Source organism: Mauremys mutica, chromosome 23 (assembly GCF_020497125.1).
Source record: "Mauremys mutica isolate MM-2020 ecotype Southern chromosome 23, ASM2049712v1, whole genome shotgun sequence".
NCBI lineage: Eukaryota > Metazoa > Chordata > Testudines > Geoemydidae > Mauremys > Mauremys mutica.
Window position 1 is genome coordinate 20,655,602 of NC_059094.1, and position 22,644 is coordinate 20,678,245.

General features: G+C 52.5%; 1 protein-coding gene across 2 annotated transcripts in view; it reads right to left on the reverse strand.

Moving 5' to 3' along the window:
* Nucleotides 1-214: 214 nt before the first annotated feature.
* Nucleotides 215-22,644, reverse strand: part of FHL3 (four and a half LIM domains 3) — a 41,558-nt gene continuing 19,128 nt past the window's right edge. For both annotated transcript variants that reach the window (XM_044997753.1, XM_044997755.1), the window contains exons 2-6: nucleotides 6,383-6,564; nucleotides 5,969-6,143; nucleotides 5,065-5,234; nucleotides 4,161-4,347; nucleotides 215-2,809 (exon numbers count right to left, since the gene is read on the reverse strand). In XM_044997753.1, the coding sequence (XP_044853688.1) occupies nucleotides 2,658-2,809; nucleotides 4,161-4,347; nucleotides 5,065-5,234; nucleotides 5,969-6,143; nucleotides 6,383-6,564 (866 nt within the window). In that variant the 3' untranslated portion in view covers nucleotides 215-2,657. The remainder of the gene's footprint in view (nucleotides 2,810-4,160; nucleotides 4,348-5,064; nucleotides 5,235-5,968; nucleotides 6,144-6,382; nucleotides 6,565-22,644) is intronic.

A 22,644-nucleotide genomic window follows, 5' to 3' on the forward strand; every position in this document is an offset into this window, starting at 1 on the left:
TATCATCCTAGAGTTAAAATCTTGGCAGGCCGCTGGGGGCGGGGGAACCATGGGGAGTGCAGGGGGCTGCCCCCAGTTCAGGGCTTTGGGAGCAACCCTAGGGAGAGTAAAGAGCTATTTTACCTTTTGAAGACAGCCTGACCCACAGCGATGATGTTAATTCAACCCCACCCTACTCCCACCCCTGCTTGGAGAAAATACAGCCAGAGAGAGGTGTCATTACAATGGTTTATTATATAAAGCCTTACAGAAACATACAAGAGACCGGAGGGTAGGACACTTACATAGGAAGCTTCCTTTCTAAAAACCGCTCCAAGCTCTTCAGAATAGCACACACCCAAACTCTGACTTACCCGCATCAAAGCTTTCAAACGAGGGTTTCAGGAAGGATTTGAATACACAGCTAATACGCTTCAACATGCATAACATTCTGTTGGTAAATGAACCCTGCTTGGGGATGGGGCTAGCCGTTCCTCCAGCGGGTTTGAGTAACAGATAAAGTACAAAAAGGAAAACACAAGGAAGGCGTATTCAGAAAAGCATCCCATTACCTTGGGGAGGGGGAGAGGGAATGGGGAGGACAGGACGGGGCTGGTGTGAGCATCCCAAGTGAGACAGGGCTCTAGGGGAACTGGAGGCAGCTTAGCAGTTTTGCATAGCAGGGTCTTCAGAGAAGCAAAGCTCTGCCGGCTGGGACACCTCATTTTCAGCTCCTACCTGGAGGGCCCTTATTGGCTGTGAAAAAGGTGTCACGGCACAGACCATGAAATCTGGTCTTTTGTGTGCTTTTACCCTATTCTATACAGGTATCACAGGGGAGACCAGCGTTTCACAAACTGGGCGTCCTGACCCAAAAGGGAGTTGCAAAGAGGTCGCAAGGTCATTTTATGGGGGTCGCGGTACTGTCACCCTTATTTCTGTGCTGCTTCAGAGCTCGGCAAGCGGAGAGCGGTGGCTGCTGGCCAGGTGCCCAGCTCTGAAGGCAGCGCCTCCAGCAGCAACACAGAAGTAAAGGTGGCAGTACCGCAGCCCCTACTACAATAACCTTGCGACCCCCCCCCCCCAACTTCTTTTTGGGTCAAGACCTCTACAATTATAACACCTTGAAATTTCAGATTTAAATAGCTGAAATCATGAAATTTACCATTTTAAAAATCCTGTGACCATGAAATTGACCAAAATGAACTGTGACTTTGGTAGGGCCCTACCTCTCTGGGAATGAGAAGCCCAGACTGGGGGCGAGGGTCAGCAAGCCCCAACCAGCACCTGACCTGCAAGGTGCTGAGCAACCTCGGCTCCCCCTGCAGCCAATGAGCATGAAGAGAGCTCGGCGCCTGGCGGGAGGGGGCACAGGAAGGGCAGAGCCTTTGGCTGCTGTCTTGGGGGCTGGTTCAATTTATCTGCAGCTTTGCCTGTTAATACAAACACAGCCCCCATTCGTCCCCCACTCCCATCCAGCTCCCATGCAGCACCCTGGGCTGAATTCCGAGCAGAGCCTGCAGCCGAGACAACTGTGCACAAACCTCCAGAGGATAAACCACCATATTTAGGGTCAAAATATATGGCATGTGGCCGAGCTCGGTAAGAGACAACAAGCGGCCCTGTGTCTGCAGCACCCGGTAAGGGGGAAAGAGCAGACAACATCGCCAGCTCTAATGGCTCTAGCTGCCTCTGAAATGCCCTTTTCAACTGCTCTGCTAAGCGGCTCTCAGGCAGACGGGAGAGCTTCTGGCTGCCAGCCGGGCAGCACTTGCACACAGAGCCCGAGACTAGCGCCGAAAGCACCTGAGCCGCTTCTCAGTGCTCTTGGAGTCGGCGTTAAATAAACTCACTCGTGCAGCTCTTGGAAGCTGATGGGGACCCTTCTGCTGGGGGCAGAGCAGGGGGAGGGGAGATGCTGCAGGAAGGTGGGGGCACCAGAGCCCTCAGCACCAGCTGGTGATTCAGGTTCCCCTGCCATATGAGTGACACCTTCTCCCTGAAGACGTGAGGAACGAGGGGGGAGAGAGACATCAGGAAAAGCCATTCCCCAATGTGGGCCATGTGCTCACTCCAGCACACTCTGCTCACAGCCAGCCAGAAACACCCAAGGCTGCAATAAGCAGCACAGAGAGCATTGCAAACTTGCCCAGCGAGACGCCAGGTTACCCTCACGTTAGGGGAACAGGCAGTGCTGCAAACCCAGCCCGGGGAGGCAGGAGCCTCGGGAGAGCCCGGCTCCCAGGACAGGAGCTGCTGCCCATCACTCAGAGCAGAGGATCACGCAGGGGAAGGGAAGAAAACCAGTAACAAGTAGGAGGGACAAAGCTGTGCGGTCAGCGCATGGAGCCTAAGGCCCACTGCCCAGCCCCTTTGCTCAGCCAGGGGCTCCCGGCTCAGCCAGCGCCCAAGCGCTTAGGAAGCAAAGGGAAGAGCAAATAATGAGGGACTTGGAAGCTCCTTTTGTTTGGCGTTTATTTAGCTTCACTCTGCAGAAAGCCCAGGGTGGCTTATTCTAGCTTTCAGGGGAAAGGCACAGGCACCCTGAGCATACACTGTGGTGAGGGGGATCAGCCCTCTCCAGGGCACAAAAGGCACATCTCCCACCTGCCCAGGGTGTCTGGCACGAAGCCCCTGAAGAGCAGATAAAGCCCCTGATCCACGTCCTCTGGCCAGGCTTATAGGTTGCTGCTGCAGTCGCGGCAGAGGATCTCGTCGTGGCGTGGGATGAAGCCTTTCCCCACCAGCGAGCTGGTGCAGCGGGCACAGTTGAAGCAGTTGTGGTGCCAGTGACGATCCTCAAAGGAGATGTATTTACCCCCTCCAAAGCCTAGAGAAGGGGGACAGAGCACAGGGTTACCCGGAGCACTCAAGGCAGATTTCTGAAGGGCCTAGGGTCGGCCCTCCAGTCGGGGATGAGCCTGGGGCTATTTCCATCTAGCTATGGTGCATCTATGCCCCCCCCACCATAGCTTCTAACCCCCCCCCCCACAATCTTATACGCAGGAAGGACCAGCCCTAGCTCAGAGCTGGGGAGCTGAGGCCCAGAGACTTGCCCCATGTCACGTAGAGAGCCAGAGGCAGAGCAGGTCTCCCAAGCCCCAGGCCAGAGCCCAGAGCCCCCTATGCAGCAGGCAGCACTGGCCGTGAGCAGCCAGTTGGGGGGTCTGTGCATGACACTGAGTAACTGAAGCTCTTTGGGAAGGACCCGAGTGGAGCCAGCCGGCCGAGGGAAGCCACGTTCTGCCCCCTGTCCAGATGGCAGGAGGACATGCAGGTTTCCTGCGCGCTATTGCAGAGACAGCAACAAAGATAAACACTGGGGACCTGGGGCGGGGCAGCAAACCAGCATCGTCTCTAACCACGGAACCAGGGTTCTGACTCACCAAGTGACGCAGCGGCTGCATTGGCCTTTCCGGGAGCAATAAACCCAAGCCACAGAGGGAGGGTCAGTGAAGGAGACCAGGCAGCCTCCTGGTGCAGGTGTGTGGAGGGAGAGACCCACTCCCCTCACTGTGAAAGGTCCAGTTTCTGGAGCCTCCCAGCCTGTTGCTGAGCTGCAAAACCTTCCCACGTTACTGTGGGTGGAGAACCCTTTCAGGGCCCCAACTGAGGGACCAGCAGCCCCCAAATGAGAGGCCAGTCAGAGCCATCAGATCCCACCACATGGAGCATGTCCTGGGAGTTCTGCAGGAAGGTTGCAGGGTACCAAAACGCAGCCAGTCCTCCCCGGGTGTGCACGGTACGTTCCCTGCTCTGACAGGGGTAGGACACACCCAATACTTGAGCTTTGCAAGAACGAAGTGAGAGCAAGGAAACGAGCAACACAAACTCCTCACTGCAATTTAACTCCTTCCCATCGCATGGCCTCTCTACGAGCAGCTGAAACAGGCTGCTGGGGAACAAGTCCGGGAGCAGCCTGCCACACACCCCAGGGCACTCTTGGCAATAACGTTCTCCCATCCTGGGAGGCCTGAAGTTCTGAACAGCCCATCAATGAGCCTTGGAGGGCTGCAGTGGGATGCAGAGGCCTTACGCTGGCCTGCTGCACAGAGGAATTCACCACCATGAAGAGATTCCCCAGCAAGTGGCTGAGAGCAAGCTCTGCATTCTGCTCACAGGCAGAGCCACGGTACCCGCTCGCGAGGGACCATGTACTGCGCGCCAGTCTCCGTCGTTACCTGTGATGGGCTTTGCGCAGGCGCTGCACTTCTTGGCATAGAGGTTCCCAAAGCACTTGACACAGTAGGGGTTGTCCTCCTGGGAGGTGAACTGCTGGCCTGCCAGGGGAACCTTGCAACCAGTGCAGACAAAGCACTCCTTGTGCCAGGGCTCGTCACGGTAAGTCACTCCTCCCTTGGTCAGCGACTGGGGAAGGGAGAACACCAGTTACACCCATACGTCCCTGAAGAGCTGCTGTAGGCAGCCCCAGGAGCACGGAGCGCCTGGCGGTTATACAGATCTCAGCCTCTGGAACCCTTTCCATAGGGACACTGACGGGGCTGGACGCAAGGCTGGCACACATTCCAGAGCGCACTGCAGTCAACATGAGACCCCTTCCCAAGCCAGCCAAGGGAACTCAACTGGACCCTCCGCAACCATCGAGCCGCACAAAGCCACGGCGGGCCTGGCGCTAAGGGGAGCCCTCGGCTGTCTCCAGAGCAGGGGGTGATGCCGACACATCAGGCAGCAGCCGGTCTCCAGACCAGGCACACAGACATGCCTCAGCTTGGAGATCTTGACAGCACTCAGCAAAGCCTTCTGGAGAGGCGTGGAGAGTAGCGTCCCCTGTGACAAGGGCAGGGGAGGGAGCCCAGCCACACCCACCCCTTTATTATTACTGGGTGGGTTCTGGCAGCGCGCTGGGTGCAGTCCTGCCGGCCCAGATCCACGGGAGCACGGACACGATTCTGCCCTTAGTAAGCTGAGTTTCACCAGAAGGGATCATGGAACAGCACCCCACCTCCCATGTCTGGGACGGCTTTCCACGGAGACCAGCGGCTGCCCCAGGAGAATCTCATGTCAGAGAAGTGGAGCCCCTGCGGGGTCACCGAAGGAAGCACTAGGCTGGCAAGCCAGCGTTACCTTTTTGCAACGAGTGCAGCGGGGGGCAAACTTGCTCTCATAACAGGGGACGCAATAATAATCCTTCTTGTCTGGGATAAAGGACCGCGACCCGATGGGCTGCTGACAGCTGCTGCAGATGAAGCAATGCTCATGCCAGGTTTGTCCACTGTATTCCAGTTTCCGGGATCCTAGAAGTGAAGCAGGTCTGGGCTCAGGGCACCGCTGGGAGACAGCAGCTGCACCTTCAGACAGGCTCAGCAAGTGGCATGTCCTCAAATCAACAATGATCTTCAGAGATGGAGCCTGTGTCCTGAACTCGGCTCGAGCCTGGGAAGGGGGGCCTGGCGCTAGCGTTTCCTACCTGTGGACAGAAAGCTAGTGCCCGGAGGCCTGTTCCTGCCCCATGTCCTAATACAGTCACTCCACATGGGGCAGTTCTCCCTTCACAGGGAGCGTCACCAGTCGAGCCTCTCAGCACGGGAGAGCTCGAGACGCCAGAGGGCCTGGGGGTAACAGGCAGGCAATGCCCGAGGGGCCTGGCACAGCCCCAGGCCCAAAAGGCTGGGTCTCCAGCAGCCTTTAGCCAGTCACTCCCTGTCTGAGGCCACAAGGGCCCCCAGAGACAGGGCAGGGGAGCTGCCTCCCCACATTCTCCTCCCCCAACACGGAGCCCACAGACAAGGGCTGCAGGGGAGATCACAGTTCTGGGTCCCCGATAAGGGCCTCACGTCTGCTCAGCAGAGGGGAGCCAGCACCAGTCCTCTCTGTACAGGTACGGCACGACCCTGGGCTCTTGCCCGGCACCCACAGGGCACTGCCCCCGGCTGGGACGACAGGAGGGCAGCTGCCAGCCTAGCAGAGCCGGCCAAGGCCCAGGGGAGGCTCCGTCTCCTGCCAACAACCCCCGCCCCAGAGCCTGTACCTGGCATGACTGTCTTCTCACATGCGACGCACTTGGAGGAGAACTCGCTGCAGTAGCAGTCGTTGCACAGCAGCTCCTCGTCCTGGCAGGTGAAAGGCTCGTCGGCCAGAGAGCGGTCGCAGCGGAAGCACCGGAAGCAGTGCTCGTGGTAATGGCGATCCTCATAGTACAGCTCCTGGGAGAGAGCGTGGGGGGTGTCACCCACGGGGACGTGGGGCACACCCCCAGCCCCTCACTCGCCCAGAGGGGGGGTGGGGGGCGGGCCCCACTTGGGCGCAGCCCCCAGCCCCTCACTCGCCCACAGGGGGGGTGGGGGGCAGGCCCCACTTGGGCGCAGCCCCCAGCCCCTCACTCGCCCACAGGGGGGGTGGGGGGCAGGCCCCACTTGGGCGCAGCCCCCAGCCCCTCACTCACCCTGCAGTCGTGGCCAATCAGCTCCTTGCATTCCTCGCAGGTGTTAGCAAAGTGGGCATCGTAGCAGGGGATGCAGTAGGGACCCATGTCCATCTGGATGTACTTCCGCCCATACAGGGACTCCTTGCAGTTGTCGCAGTCGAAACCTTCCGTCATGGTGCCGACCTGAGAGCCTCCCGCACCTACCGGGGGAAGCCGCACAGGTTAGCATCTGCTCAGAGCCTCAGCGATGCAAAGGGCTGAGCCTCCCCCGACTCCCTTGCCACGTCCAGAGGTGAGGGGCACAGACATGGGCGCATGCCCAGGCTGCTCATTGTGCTCAGGCAGCATTGCACCGAGCTGAGCCTGGCTGCACATGGCCAGCATGGGGCACGAGCCGCTGCTCCTGCTCATGGACAACACAATCTGTGTTTCCAGAACTGGTCAGGTGTGGGGTGGAGAGCACTTTCCGCTTGCACGTAAAACGGAGCCAGCAATCAGAACGTGCATACACCTGTCACCAGGCCCTGCCCGGAGAAAGCCTGACTGGGGAATGTGTGACTGAGCTGGTCGCTGGACAACGCAGGGTCATGAGCTCCTGGCTGCAATCCTCAGGACAGCATGCAACACACAAGAAGATTGCACACAAAATCGTTCCCGTTTTTGGTGAAACACATTTTTGGACTGAACTGCTTGACCAGCTGGGTGTGTGCATGAGCCCGACAGAGGGATAAACAGTCATCCCTCTCGCAGACCCAAACTCAGTGATTAGCCTCCCGCCCGGAGCCTAGGACGGGATTGGTTCCTGCACCACATCTTCTAGTGCTTTGCCTGAGCTAGTTTCTAACATCTCAAGTTTTGAAGCTTCCAAATGGCTCTAAAGCAGACGAACAGGAGATCATCGAGCATAAGTCAGGTGCCCAGTCATTTGGCCAGTACAAAGACATTTCTAATCAAAGTCACATCCCCAGGATCCTCCCTGGGAGCCTACTTCCGAAGTACAAACCCCTTGCTGCACATGCATGTTTGCACACGTGAAAGCACAAGACATTCTCTGGCTTTGCTTTGGGAGAAGCTGGTTTACGAGAGCTGTTACTGGCCCTATTTCTCTCCAAGGTATAAGGGTTTGTCTACACCTGGAGTTACTCCAGAATAGCTATACATTTACAGCCAGCCTTAATCCGAATCAACTTTCAAGTGTAGACAAGCCTATGGTGTTTATACCAGACACGTTTAGCTGCAGAGAGCCAGGCTTTGCAATCCTCTTGACGAACCCAGTGGATCAGAAGAGTTATTACAGTGTGTTAGGGATAAATCCCAGAACAGGACAGGGGAACAATCGCAAGTTCCTCTGCATCTCAGGCTGCGGCAGTTGCCTTCCCGATGTTGGGCTGAAGCCACCCAGGGCCAGCACTGGGAAAGAAAAGGCTGCTCTGGCTTGCACAGCATGAGTCATCAGGGCTATTCGTGGGCCTGTGATTAGGCTTCCCAGCTGCTGCTGAGTCTTGCTGCATGCAGAGATAGCGCTGCTGCTGGTGAATAAGGTGACGTTCCTGCCCAGCTACGGGACAGACAGATGGGAACAAAGTCCCTTCTCAGACCCGCTCATTAACCAGCTGCTTCCTGTCTGCTCTTCCGACCCCCTTCCTACCACAGCAGCAATGGGGTCCCGTGCACATGGCTGCAGGAGTGTGGGGAGAGCCCACACAAAGCCCTCGCCGCAGAGCTACTAAGGGAACTGCTCTGCCAGTCGGCCCTGTCCACACCCCACACACCCCTCCCCCCTGCAGCTGCATCCTGGGGCAGAGAGTTTATGGCGGCTTGGAGCTAGTCACTCCTGCTACCAGCTGTGCAACTCCCCATTAGTCTCCGATACCTGCTAAAAATACCCAGGCAGCCAGGCCAGACCCCCAGGTTCACAGTGAGCAACATCGCTGCGTGTCTGGGCAAATGAAACATTTCCTGAGCTGCTCTGACGGGGGCCACCCTGTCTGCCTGGGGAGAACATCCCCCACCCCAAAAGGTTTGCTGCCCCAGAGCGGAATCTGAGCCAGGACGGTTAGTTTTAGAAGCGCTGCAGCCAGGCACTGCAGAAGCTGAACGAAGCAGCCCGTGCCCCAGTCCTTTGGAGATGGGCCCTGGGCACTGTCACTTGTTTCCCACCATACAACATGAGTCACGCCTGCGTGCTGTGCAACACGTCCAGCCCCCCAAGGCTCACAGCGTGGAGTCTGCCTCCCTCCAGTGACCTGCTCTGTTCATGCTGGACTTTGCTTCCCAAAGCGAGTTCATCCCTTCACCTGAGAGAAAGTCTATTGCTACCCGCCCCCGCACACCTCAGAGAGAGGGACTCAAAGGGGTACCACAAGGACACAACCGGGACACTCCCCCTCCCCCCCGTACAATACTGTCAAGTCCTCAGGGCAGGGAGCTGTCTGTACTGAGTTATGAGGCTTCCTGCACCTCAGTGGCCCTAGAAATAGCAGCTTGGAGTGTAACTGAAAGGGAGGAAGGCAGGTCCAGAAGGTAGGCCACGCCACTGGAGCAGAACTCAAAAGGCCTGTGTTCAATTCCCAGCCATGCCAGAGACTTCCTGTGTGACCCTGGGCAGGTATACCACCTCTCTGGGCCCAACCCGCCCGAAACAGGGGAACAAGATCCCAGAGATCCTGCGAGAAAAAAGCCCACGAATGATCGCAAGACGCTCAGATGCCATAGCAATGGGCTCACATAAGGACCTAGAGAAACAGAGCTGTTGTTCCTCTGAGTGTGTGTACTCCTGCTCTTTGATCTCAAATAGCAATCCTCCCCGAGACCCAACAGCACTCGGAGATGACAGGAGAAAACCAGACTGGTAGGATCTCAGCTCCAGGACAAGGTGTTTGTGTTGGAGCGTGATTTGCCAAATCAAACTCCATCTCTCTGCTGCAGCTGCGCCAACGTTCTGTTCTTGGTTTTGATCATGTCTCTCAAAAAAAAGAGTTCCAGGACAGGGACATTCCAGTCTCAAATAGCGTCTCTCGTTTGGCGGCCTCTCGACGTAGGCTGTTTCCTGCCCAATCCCCTTTCTCCCTGAACCACACTGGAGATGGTTGCCAGCAGAGAATGCCACTAAGGGCCTGCCTGCATTACTGATTTTGCACAGGAATAGTTACACCAGTGCAAGCCCCTGTGTAAATGCACTGCACTGGTGTAAGGGAGGGCTCAGACAGTGCCACTTGACCCAGTTCAGACCACAGTGCATCTCCACTGGGGGCTGGCATGCACCAGCAAAGCTACATCAGTGCAAAAATCCTTAATGTAGACAAAGCCCTTAGGTGGGACCCAACACCACTTTCTTTGCAGGCACATGGGAAGAGGAAGAGATGCACACTGCACAAGCCCTTTGAAAATGGTACTTGAACCACTTGCTCAAAGGACTGTCCCCATCTGTAGTACACACATAACCCACTGGCAGAGTGTTCACATCCACCTCCAGCAGCTAGTTTACTAGAGGATAACAGCCTACTACTGGCACCTGTGCTGCAATGTTGAAGGCTCCAGGTGCAGATCTTGCTGACTCCCTATGAGGGGGGATGTTTATAAGCATCCCTCTGAACTGCATCCAGTGGCAAGACCCTTGTCCCCATCCATGCCATGGGGCCTTAGTGCTGGCTAGCCAATTGCTGTTGCATTTCCTCCACCACTTTCCCCCTCCTTGGGGTTACTGCTTCCCAGAGTCCGTCCGTCCACCTACGTCTGCTGCACAGCAGTCTTGCAAGGCAGAGTGCACTGCTAAAAGGGTGTCAGCATTGCACTACTGGAGCTAAACTCTTATTCTCCAGGTTGGACAGACCACAGAGTGCACAATGGCAGGAGAGCAAGCCCCAGGGCTGTCTGCGAGCAGAGACCACAGCATGGCTGGGTAGGGACACATGCTGCTCGCTGGTTCCAGGGAGGGGAAGGGAGAGCAGCAGATAATGAGCCTGGGAAGTTTGCTGAGGGGTGTTTGTGTTAGATAAGCTGTTTGCTCCTTTGTTCTGGCTCTCACACACAGAGTAGGACAGAGGTGCTAAACATATGAGGATGCCAAAGCAAACACTGGAGCTCCAATAGCCAGGAGAGCCCAAGAGCAGGGAGACCAGCAGGGCGAAACAAAGAAAAAGGAGCAGGAAGCAGCTCAGCATAAAAAACATTTAAATCACACTGATCAAGTTTGCAGATGAAAAAAGAGTTGGGGCAGTGGTAAGTGATGAAGAGGGCAGGTCACAGATACAGAGTGAGCTGGATCGCTTGGTGAGCAGGGTGCAAACAATGTGTTTTAATTCGGCTAAATGTAAACGTGTAAGTCTCTGACCAGAGAACATCGGCCATCCTTACACAATGCAGCGACTCTGGAAAAGACTCAGAGTGGACAAACTCCCAGTGCGACACTGTGGCCTAAAGGGCTAATGTGAACCTGGGATCCATCCAGACGGGAATCTCAGGTAGGAGCAGAGCGGTTATTTTACCTCTGTACTTGGCACTGGTGCGACCACTGTTGGAATCCTGTGTCAGTTCTGGTGTTCACAGTTCACGAAGGACGTTGATAAACTGGAGGATTCAGGATTAGAAAACCTGCCTTCCAGTGACAGACACAAGGAGCTCAATCTATTTAGCTTATGAGAAGGGCAAGGGGTGACTTGATCCCAGTCTATAGGTATCTACATTGGGAACAAGTTTTTGATAATGGGCTCTCCAGTCTAGCAGAGAAAGGTCTAACACCATCCAATACTGGGAGCTGAAGCTACATAACTTCAGACTGGAAATAACGGTACATTTTAAAGTCAGAGTAATTAGCCACTGGAACAATTTGCCAAGGGTCGTGGTGGATTCTCCATCACTGGCAATTGTAAAATCAAGACTGGATACTTTTCTAAAAGCTCTGCTCTGGGAATGCTTTTAGGGAAGTTCTCAGGCCTGTACTATGCAGGAGGTCAGACGAGATGATCATGATTGTCCCTTCTGGCCTTGGACTCTACAAATACATGAGCACAGGCAAGAAACACTCACTGCAATGGGGGGAGGAACTCAGGGCTTGTCCGGGCTAGGAGAAAAGATGGATTTGTAAAAACATTTGTAACGGGGTTGGTCTAGAGTAGGATTTAGAAGCGTGCTGTAGGCGTGTGCTAACTAACAGGTTCTGAAAGCCAAGCGTAGCCAGGACAGACTTTAAACATGCACTCAGCTGGGGAAGGGGAGCTCCTAGCCAGGGCAAAGCCACCGAATGTAGCAGAGAACAGGAGCTAGGCTCCGCGGAGCCAGGGGCTGGGTTAACCCTACTGCAGGGAGCCCACCTGCTTGCACGTTGCAGAGTGGCCGTGCAGAGTCATTTTCGTTGCTTTCAGCCCTATTATATTCCACAAGGAGAGACTCCCTCTCCCCTCGTTAAGAGGGTTACCGGTGCCGCTCAGACTCCGCGGCAATATGGCGACGGAAGTGGCCAGTGATAAGTTACCCTCACCACCCCGTCCCTGCTGCCTGTCATGCATGCACAGCACCTCCACCTCAGCCTGCTCCACCTGGCCAACACTGGCTAGTGCCAAGACAGTTGTTACAGATGCATCTGTTGCTATGCTACCGAGAAGCACCCTGTGGGCTGACCACTCCCGTCGGTTGCAGACTGGGACGTGCCTCACTACCTTGGATGCTGGCATCTTGGTTTGGATTTACACCCTTCCTGGGTGTAGTCACCTCACTATGCCCAGCGACAGCCAGAGAACTGCAGCTCCTGCCTCCGCTTGTCAGAACCCCTCGTACAGCTGCTCTGCTCCACAGCTGACTGATTTAACTAAAGACACATTGACTCTTTTATTACATTAATAGTGAACAAAAAAGGAGCCTGCAGGCTGGTGGCTGCTCCCTGCACCAGTGCCCCAGGCTCCAGGAGTAGCAGAGTCTGCAAACACCGTGGCCCCAAGTGAGACCCATGCAATATACCTGCCACTGAACTAGGAGAACCCAGTTCTCTCCAGGTCACACCTGATATGCAATAGACAAAAACTAACCATTCAGCACACAGAGACAGCAAAAATCACACAGGGTTCTAGTCACTTGTGACAATACGGGTTTATTTTTATCATGAGCTGTGCCATTCCACCTGGCAAACATTGTCCTCCTCGTGGGGACAACTGGCTTTCCTCCCTCCCTTGCACACCAGTACCATGGAGTGCCAGACCAAACTCCTGCGTGGCCCCCAGCCTCGCCTCGCAAATAACCTTCTGAAAAACATGGGCCCCAAGCATGGCCAGCTTGGAACAGAACTTGGAACAGGATAGTGTGCCAGAAAGGTCAGCAAGCCGCAGATGATGCACAGTAGAGACCACTTTCTAATTAGAGTAACACCCATGTAACACCACTCCAGTGTCACTGTCTGTTGTGACCCTGCAGGTGGCTTAGCAACAGATTGTTATATTCATGCCAGGGTCTATACAGAGGCAGACGAGCGAACTCAGAGGAGAAGGTGCAGCCACGGTTTGGCTTTCTGCAATGTGTAACCTGCCAGGATTTTAATCAAACTGCTGAGAAAACAATGAACTCCTGCAGCCAGAGATTTCACTTACACAAGAAAGCCAATAACCTTGTCAAACTCCCCACCATAGTATGTTATCAGGTCCACAACCAGCTGGCATACAGAAGCCATCCTGTAGCAGCCCATACAGCTATTCCTAGGAACATGTTCATCTTTCCAGGATACAGGAATAGACCTGCCTTTGCTCATGTTTCAGGTTCCATCTATTCTATTCTGCCCAGAGTTGCCTGAACGGCGTTTGCGTAATTTACTTCTAAACAAATGAGCAGGAGCAGAAATGCAGCCAGGCAGGGAGGACGAGCAATTTCCCAAATTAGGATGAGTAGGTGAGACAGGGCCTGGGGATGCCAGACCGGCAGGGGGAAGAGAATAATAGTTTCCCCTAGTTAGCTTTGCAGAAGCACTACAGCTGCTGGGGTCTGCCAGCAGATTTCTGCCTCCAGGACGAAGAGCAGCTGCTGCTTGGTGTAAGGAGCTGCTCTGATCACGAGTGAGGCTGGGAAGATTTTCAATCAGTATCACGGTTGCTGCAGCTCTCTTGTGCTAACACTGCATCCCACCCAGAGCCCTGGCAAAGGCCAAGCAGGCTCTCAGGCCAAGGAGACCATGTGTGGTCACAGTTCCCAAGTGCACTGTGTTTGGTTCCCTACAGGGCTCATGTGCGCCTCTGCCTCTATCTTCTGAGCCTTCGCTTGGCTTCTAACTTCACCAGCACTTGTTCTGGACACTGCTCCCCTGCCCAGCAGCCTTCAGCTTCTGACCAGGGCCCTGAGGTGGGGCCAGCTGAGCAGGCCTGGAGCAGTGCGTGTGGCAGGCTGGGAAATGAGTGGGTTCTTGCCCCATTCCCGAGTCCCCAGGAAAAGCTGTGGGCTTGATGCTGGCACTGGGAACATCCTCGCCAGCCAGGGCTCACCAAGCCCTGCTTTCAGGAGAGCTGAGGGGCAGTCAGCCAGAAAGGCATAGGTAAGGGAATTTCATCAGGGTGACTGAGCCAGCCCCGGCTCTCACACAGTGCCGTTAGGGAGCTGCATTCCATCAAGACTTCACCCTCCTGCTCCCGGAGCCGCTGAGTCACTTCCTGCCTTTAGATCTCACCGTCCAACCTCCTCTGCAGCCTGTGCCCAGCACTCTGAGGAGCGCGTTGCAATTCCGAGCATGAAGGGCAAGTCATGGGGTTCATCATTCCCAGGGATGCACTTCCAGGGGTACATCATCCCCACAGGCCCTGGGACTCGCTCTCCCAGCCCCATCAATGCAAACAGCTGCAGTTAGTTCCTCAAATCCATGGGGAGGGCCTGCGTCATTTGCAGTCCCTCAAAGCAGGGGCCAGATGGCAGCCTGCTGGCAGGAGGGTACTGAAGGAGCAGAGTCAGAACGCTGGCAGCCTGTGTGCCCCTCTCCTCTCCCACCTGTGGGGATGCACCAATGTTGGCAGCAGTGGGAAACTGCCAGAAAACGTCCACCTTAGACAAGTGCCATGTGTGGCTGGAGCCCAGCCAGAGCCCTACAATTCAGCAACTGTCCCCACTGAATCTTGCTTGCGTGAGTTCAGAGCAGCCTTGGCCCAACGCTGGGCACAGCCGATTTTGACAAGGAAACGCTGTGCATTTTGAGAACCCTGCGCTGAAAAAGCAGCACTCTCACAGCTCCGGACTTGCTCAGCCAGGCAGGCATGGAAATGCCCACGGCTGCGAGCACAGGAAATAGCAGAGATTGTTTGAATTGTTCACTAAGTCACAGGGGAGCACCCGATTATCACCAGATTTTAAGGCACACTCGGCAGGGGAATGGAGGATTTCCTCAGATTCAGAGTAAGTCTCGGCAGGTGAAAGATGCACCCTACTGTACTAGAGAGACGTGATGGTGCATACAACGTTTACACAGCACGTCTTTCCACGTACAACAGCAGAAAGGCCCAGGAAAGACACCAGCTAAAGACAGGTGTGGTGAACTCGACAGGATCTCGGTGCAACTTCATAGATAGGGTGGGGGCAAAGGGCGAGATTGTTATTTGTATTACAACAGTGCCGAGAGCCTGCCAGAGACTAGGGCTTCATTGTGCTCTACACAGACTGTCTTACGAGACTTCAAACCAGGCACAGTCTAAACAGATGAGACAGACGGGGGAAGGGTATCATCCCCCGCTGATGGATGGGGAGCTGATGACACTTGCTCAAGGTAACACAAGGAGTCTGTAGCAAAGCCAAGAATAGAAGCCAGATCTCCCAAGTCCCAGCCCAGTGCACTAGCCCCAAGGCCAGCCAGCCTGCCTCTCTTTAGAGTCCGACACATTACTACAAGTGGAAGTTTCATTTTCTTTTCACACGCCAGATACAAAGTGTGTTTCCCAAAAAACAGGCAGTATTTTTCAGTTTCTAAAAAATGTGATTTCTTTTATCATTTTTACAGTGCAAATATTTGTAATAAAAATAATATACACTTTGATTTCAATTACAACACAGAATACAATATATATGAAAATGTAGAAAACATCCAAAATATTTAATAAATTTAAATTCGTATTCTATTGTTTAATGGTGCAATTAAAACTGCGATTAAATCAGGATTAATTTTTTGAGTTAATCATGTGAGTTAACTTTGTGAGTACTGTGATTAATCGACAGCCCTAATATTAATAAATCCACATGGACTTATACACCTACTTGCGAGGATCTGAACAAAGCCATCCCTGGACTCAAGGCGTAGTTAATAAGTGCCCAGTTATTAACATACATTCAGAACTACAAACTACCTTCCTGTATTGGTGCACTGACGTGAAAACCACTCACAGCCAGAGCTTTGCTCAAGAGATTGTTTTTAAACAAGATTAATGGCCAAATTCAAAGTTGAGTCAGTTGGGGTAAAAAGCACATTTTGTGCATTCAACAGGAAGCTGAGGATTGGAAGCGTTTGAGAAGCTTGGATTGGTCACAAGTCAAATGGGCCATTTCACTGAAGGAGGAGATTCAAGAGCACAGGAGTGAGATAGACACATTAGAACTCTCCTCCTAACAGAACAACATCCACCTAACCAGACTGTTAAGAAATCCATGGCCCCAGAATTCACCAGAGGAGATTCTGACTCAAACTCCTCCTTAGATTATTATCTAGGACAGAGAAGGGCTGGGAGGAGATGAGAGAACCAGACACGAGCTGCATTGCTGCATTTCCTTTACACGCAACACTGGTCTGCAAGAGAGGTCTCTTACCCAGAGACAGGCTGCACTGAGCAAATTTACTACAAATTTCCTTGCTGTTTGCCCTGGAGCATCACAGATCCATGCAGCGTATGATTTGCTGGGCGATTACAGCCTCACACAGGAAAGAGGGTCCATTTCATGCAAGCGACACATGCCAGAATACAAATCACACCAACCTTTTGTGTGGAAGGAAACATACCACAGACACAGTGCAGAGAGGAACTCTGGCTAACAATTGCTTCTATAAACCTGCTACACCTTCGCCCCAAACACCGGACAGAGCCTGCCACGGTCACCAAGGAAACACTCTAGCTTCTTTTGGTTCTGAATGCGCCAGCTGACAGAGCTGGCCAGAAGTGACTACCTCCAGGGTTCTTCCTAAAGGCTGCATTCATGCCCCCACAGCACAAAAGAGGGAACTCGACAATATCCAGGAGACTCAGCGAATGCCAACCCCAGCCCTCTGGGGAAGATTTTATTAAGGAAACTAGGCGTGAAAAATGCAGAGCCCTGGTTCCACAGGGGACTCTACACAAAATGACTGAATCCTGTGACCATGCTAAACTGACTTGTAAATTGTTCAGCAGTGCCAGCACAATGTTTTTCAAACATATAGGAAGGCACATGCCCCCATCCCCAAAGAATTTGCACATTACATACATTATATTATCTAGGCAATTAAAGCTTTCATTTATACCAGTGTAAATCCAGAGTCAATCTGGATTTACACACACATAACCAAGCAAACTTTGGCCCATAAACACATAAATGCTTAGCACCTGAACGCGGAAAGGCAGGATCCAGATACCCATGTCTGGAAATCTGCTCCCCGGGACACCAGCACTGGAGTGACAGAAAGTGACTAAACACACCATTTCAGTTCACCCTAGTGCATCAGGATCCTGCAGCTCATACAGACCCCAAGGCACCCAAACATGGAGCATCAGACTCTGCTCCAATTGCTTTGTTTTCCCAACTGCTTGGGTCTTTCTCTTGGTACAGAAAATAGTGCAGAATAAAGGAATTCCATTTTGGTTCCCTAAACATCCCTCTACAGTTCTGATCACACGCAGTGCTCTCCTTCTGGCCCTACGCCATTGGGCACTGCCATCTTCCACCCAGAGGTGGTAACATTTCAGTGGTGGGTGAAGCAATCCTTATCTAGCAACTTCTCCGAGGTGCTGTGTAGCGTAGCTTTTGTAAAGCCTTCTGGGACCTGCGGATGGAAGGCATTATGTATGTCACACACGTGGGCGTGAGAGGAGCTGCTTTGGGCATGCACATGAAAAAACATCCATTTGAGTTTGTGGCCCAGCTGCATCGTGTGGCTGTGACTGCACTGCAGGCACCCTGTGTGCATGTGCTGAAGAGCAATTCAACTTCTGCAGCGCTGCAAACCTGCTGCGTCTGAACCCAAACTCCCTTTTTAAAAATCTTTTCCAGAGGGGCTGGGAGCTCTTTTGTTGACTAAGGGCCTGGTCAACTTCAGTTTTATAACAAAATACAAGTTTTGAGAGATAGGAGCATCCAAGGGCCTCTGAAACAGCTGCATTCTATTTTGTAAGCACTATTATTAAAGGCCAAATGGATTTTCCCCCCAAATTTGGTCAAAATAGTCACTCCTGAGTTGACTCCTTATTTTCTGAGGAGGAGCAGTTCGTTTAAATACCCCGTTGTACCACCCCTGCACTAACAGTGTGCATTGCTCTCTGCGCCATTGCCACTGCTCCCCTGGGGTGTGAATCACCCGGGGCCAGGGAAGAGCAGGGCACAAGGTGGCTGATGAGCTACAGAAAGGTGCGCACACCGGGGGAGGTCTTGTGTTCAAGCACCCCAGCCTTCCACCCAAACTTTTACCCACCAGCAGGTCTCTGCTGCCATTTGGCTGGTAACTGCAGGTCTCTTTATTGAGGCTCCTTTAAAGAGTAAAGGAGGTCTCTACTGAAAGCAAGTATTACAGCTGCTAGCGTCCCTCACAAGCAAAGGAAATTACAGCTCTGTAACCCCAGTATGCCTACAGCTTCTAATTCTGGTGAAGTATCAAGTCCTGGGAAGGGAAGTAGGCTCAGGTTACCATCCCAATAAATGGCTTCTTGTGGTCTGAATCAAAATTTAGACCATCTGTTGCCTGGGAGTCACTGCACGTGCCAGCTGCAGAGTTCCTGGCTGCCGCTCTCCTGCAAAAAGGTAACACACTCCAAGGGCAGGATTGCTCAGCTTTGCAGCAGGTCAGGAAACTACTGAATGGAGACAGACAGGGGAGCACAGGAACCAGGGAGATAGTTTCTTTACTTCACCACTACACTGCCAGGGAAGAGCTGAAATGAGTTTACATCTGCAAGGCTGACACAATCCAGACACTGAGAGCTGGATCCAGTGTCATCTGGCGTCAATTACGCTTACAGTACAGACCTGAGCCGCTTGAAAATCAGTCGCCTTTGTTAGCAACAGTTCTTGTTTGTACTATTTTTTTAAATTTAGTCTCAAATACTGAGCATTGTAAACAAAAAATCATCCATTACTCAAAGGTAAAAGGGCTTTTGCTATCAAGATTTATTTTGGATAAATGCTGCTCAGAGCTATTTGTTTCTGAGCACGGGAAGTGGGAAGCACGTCACTTCTTGCACAACTGCTTTGCCGCTGCTGCCGCACCTCGTGAGATGGAGACTTTGGCATCTATAGCAGGGGGTGGTGGGGGGGGGAGCTTTTTGCCAACTTGAGAGGCAAAACTACACAGCCACTATGGACACATTTCAGAGTAGCAGCCACGTTGGTCTGTATTCGCAAAAAGAACAGGAGTCCTTGTGGCATCTTAGGTCTGGTCTACACTACGTGTTTAAACCGGTTTAAGGAGCGTAAAACCGATTTAACGCCACACCCGTCCACACTAAGAGGCCCTTTATATCAATATAAAGGGCTCTTTAAACCGGTTTCTGTACTCCTCCCTAACGAGAGGAGTAGCGCTAGTATCGGTATTACCATATTGGATTAGGGTTAGTGTGGCCACAGATCGACGGTATTGGCCTCCGGGTGGTATCCCACAGTGCACCACTGACCGCTCTGGACAGCAATCTGAACTCGGATGCAGTGGCCAGGTAGACAGGAAAAGCCCCGCGAACTTTTGAATATTTCCTGTTTGCCCAGCGTGGAGCTCCGATCAGCACGTGTGGCGAGGCAGTTCAAAATCAAAATAAAGAAAGAGCTCCAGCATGGACCATGCGGATGTGATTGCTGTAAGGGCAGGCAAATCTGTTCTATCAGCGCTCCGTTACAGAAGACGAAATTCAAAATCACTTTTAAAAAATCTCCAGACAGACGCCATAGCAGGGACTCAGCGCACTGCTGCGTGACAAGTGTAACGGAAAGCCAAAGAATCAAATGGACGCTCATAGACTGGAGGACTCAAGCTATCCCACAGTTCCTGCAGTCTCCGAAAAGCATTTGCATTCTTGGCCGAGCTCCAAATGCTTCTAGGGTCAAACACAATGTCCGCTGTGGGTCAGGGCATAGCTCGGCAATTTATGCACCCCCCCACTCACCCCCAGAAGTGAAAGGGAAAACAATCCTCTCTTGACTCTTTTACATGTCACCCTATCTTTACTGAATGCTGCAGATAGACACGATGCTGCAGCACTCAACACCAACATCCTTGCTCCCCCCCTGCCATGGGTGGCTGATGGTGCAATAAGACTGATATCCATTGTCATCATCAGCCTATTGGCACATGGGGCAGTGCAAAAGGACTGGTAACCATGCCGACTAGCATCCGTGAGGTCGATCAAGGGCGCCTGGCCCTAATTTTTCCTGGTAGATGGTGCAGTATGGCTGGTAACCATCCTCATCATAGCAACAGGGGGCTGAGCTCCATCAGCCCCCACCCTTCATGTGTAAAGAAAAGATTCAATTGCCCCTGGACTAGCAGCGGGATGCTGGGCTCCTCTCCTCCACACTCGTTAATGTCCTATCTGGACTATCATAGCAACTGGAGGCTGCCTTCCACTCATTTCTCACTAACAAGTCACTGTGTCATCACACAAGTGGGGGGACAATGCTATGGTAGCCCAGGAAGGCTGGGGGAAGAATGGAATCAACAGGTGGGGTTGTTGCAGGAGCACCCCCTGTGAATAGCATACAGCTCATAATTTCTGCTGGATCTGACACAGAGCAGCTGTGCTCTCTGGTTCTATGATACAGTGGTTCTCTAGTACACTTGCCCAAATTCTAGACAGGACTGATTCTATTTTTAGATACCAAAAAGGAGGGATTGACTCAGGGAGTCATTCCCAATTTTGGCTTTTGCGCCCCCGGCTGATCTCAGCCAGGGGCACTTATGACAGCAGCAAATGGTGCAGTGCAAAAGGACTGGTAACCATGATCATCTTATTACCAATTTATGGTATGGTAGATGGTACAGTATGGCTGGTAACCATCTCTGCTGTCATGCAAAAGCAAAAGCATGCTGCTGTGTAGCGCTGCTGAATCGCCTCTGTGAGCGGCATCTAGTACACATACGGTGACAGTCACAAAAGGCAAAACAGGCTCCATGATTGCCATGCTATGGCATCTGCCAGGGCAATCCAGGGAAAAAAGGCACGAAATGCTCGTCTGCCGTTGCTTTCCCAGAGGAAGGAGTGACTGACGACATTTACTCAGAACCACCCGCGACAATGATTTTTGCCCCATCAGGCACTGGGATCTCAACCCGGAAATTCCAAGGGGCGGGGGAGGCTGCGGGAACTATGGGATAGCTAAGGAATAGCTACCCACAGTGCAACGCTCCAGAAATCGACGCTAGCCTCGGACCGTGGACGCACACCACCGATTTAATGTGTTTAGTGTGGCCGCGCGCACTCGATTTTATACAATCTGTTTTGCTAAACCGGTTTATGTAAATTCGGAATAATCCTGTAGTGTAGACGTACCCTTAGAGACCAACAAATATCCAGGTGCCTGCACTTAACATTAAGGAGTTGGAATTCAAACCTCCAGTATCTGTTCCTCTGCAGTCCAAATGCTGCACGACCTGACAGAACTAGAGCTACCTGCCACCACATCCACAGAAAGCAGTTGTGTTTGGGCAACAAGCAGCATCTAGCTCTGATTCTTCAGCTCTTTCTGAGATCTTTGGTGCAGGGGCCAAGTTCTCATCTCTCTTTAAAGTGCCCTGCAGAGCTATGAAAACAGAAAAGCAGACTGCTGCCTGTCTCCCGCACTATTGCTGCCTGTCTCCCGCACTACGTTCTCACACCGAGGTAACAACAATGGTACAGACCTGGTGTTTACTGAGATGTAAAGGGGTAGTAGTAAAAAGCAGCAAGGGAAACGTGTATGAAACAGATTTACTTTTCAGGACAATGGGATATGTATAGGGCAGCATTTTATCTAGGAGAGACGCAGCTCGCCATGTCCTCAAGGTAAAGGCCAGGAAGGGTTCACACCCTGTGAGGTGAAGAAATGATCTTTTTCTTATTTGTAAAGACGACGTGCTGTGCTCACTCACTGAAAACGACAATGCCGCCTCTGTTCACGGCAAGGCACATGGTGCAACAGCCAGTGGAGAACGGCCACAGAGCAAGGCAGTTTGGTTACAGTTAAAAAGTTCCCAAGTTTATTTGCTTGCTCATATGTTTGTAGGATCAGGACCTCCAGTTCAACACTGGGAGTAATGGGGATCCCAGCATGCTAATAACCAGCCCTCTGTTCTCCCCATCAAACAGAGAACACACTATCTGAATGCAGTATTTGTGGCAAGCTATCCACAACAACAATAACTCAGCCAGACCAATACTCTAACTGCAGCAGAAAGTTACGTTGGCTTGTTGAATGCAATGGATCTGATTAAAACTCAACACTATCCCAACAGCCACAATGACCTCAGGAGCAACGGACAGACTGACTCTCCCAGTGACTCATACTGGAATCGGTTACAGCAGGTGCTGTGAGAAAAACCGCTCACCGGTAAATCACCACTTCACTAGCAAAACATTTAAGTGCTTGCCCAGAAACAAAAGCAGCCACATCCCAAACCAGAGGGTGACATCAACACAGGATTAGCGTTTCCTCCCCAGGTTCAGGTTTCACTACATGAGGCTGGAGATTGGACTCTTGTTAAAGTTCCTCTAAAAGTGTCCACATTAGACAAAGTCCCTGGGTCCGGTTTTGTGGGTTTCTGAACCCCTTTCATCTCTCACTAGCACTCAGACAAGAGGGAGAGAGCAAACAGGAAGGGTTCCCTAATCTAAAATGAGTTGCTAACAAAAATCATCATACTAACCTAATGAGCCTCAGTCTATTGAAGTCAATGGCAAAACTCCCACTAACATCAGTGGGGCCGGATCAGGCCCTATATTACTTCAACAGAAGGCACTACCTGGGACCGGGTTCTTCAGAGGGGTATGCAGAGCCAGAGACTCTTGTCCAGAACCAGAGCACTGCAGAGACTCTTCCGAAATTCAGACTTTCACATGTTGAAGATCTGAAGCCACAATGGTCCTGTTCACTTTAGTTCCATCACTGCTTGTGGCAACAGAGTC